The sequence below is a fragment of the Wasmannia auropunctata genome, unplaced genomic scaffold (genome assembly GCF_000956235.1).
Source record: "Wasmannia auropunctata unplaced genomic scaffold, wasmannia.A_1.0 LD335590.1, whole genome shotgun sequence".
Lineage (NCBI taxonomy): Eukaryota > Metazoa > Arthropoda > Insecta > Hymenoptera > Formicidae > Wasmannia > Wasmannia auropunctata.
The window spans coordinates 1-371 of NW_012027300.1; the positions used below are offsets into that span (position 1 = coordinate 1).

General features: G+C 32.6%; 1 protein-coding gene across 1 annotated transcript in view; it reads left to right on the plus strand.

Moving 5' to 3' along the window:
- The first annotated feature begins 8 nt into the window (after positions 1-8).
- Positions 9-371, plus strand: part of LOC105456676 — a 20846-nt gene continuing 20483 nt past the window's right edge. Inside the window, exon 1 of the mRNA XM_011700894.1 lies at positions 9-37. Coding sequence (XP_011699196.1) covers positions 9-37 — 29 coding nt within the window. The remainder of the gene's footprint in view (positions 38-371) is intronic.

A 371-nucleotide genomic window follows, 5' to 3' on the forward strand; every position in this document is an offset into this window, starting at 1 on the left:
TTAAAACAATGGACAATCAAGGGCAAATGAGCCAAAGGCAAGTTATTGGTAGCCAAAAACAATTCTATTTAAATCGGATCCAGACGTTTCGGCTTCAATTAAGCCATATTCATTGTACAATTGTACATTGATCAATGTACAAATTATAGTCAATTAATAAAACATAGAGACATAGAATTTCATTAAAATTCGCAACAGTAGAGACTTAAAAACTATTCGGCATGCTTCGCTATTATAAAAAATCCTTTTAGATGTCTATTTATTTGACATATTTAAGTTGACTTTCTGATGTCTGTCTTATATCGCCGTGGAAGTCCCTTGCAGAATTCACGGGATTGTGGGGTTATTAATATCTTGTACATGTCAATGTA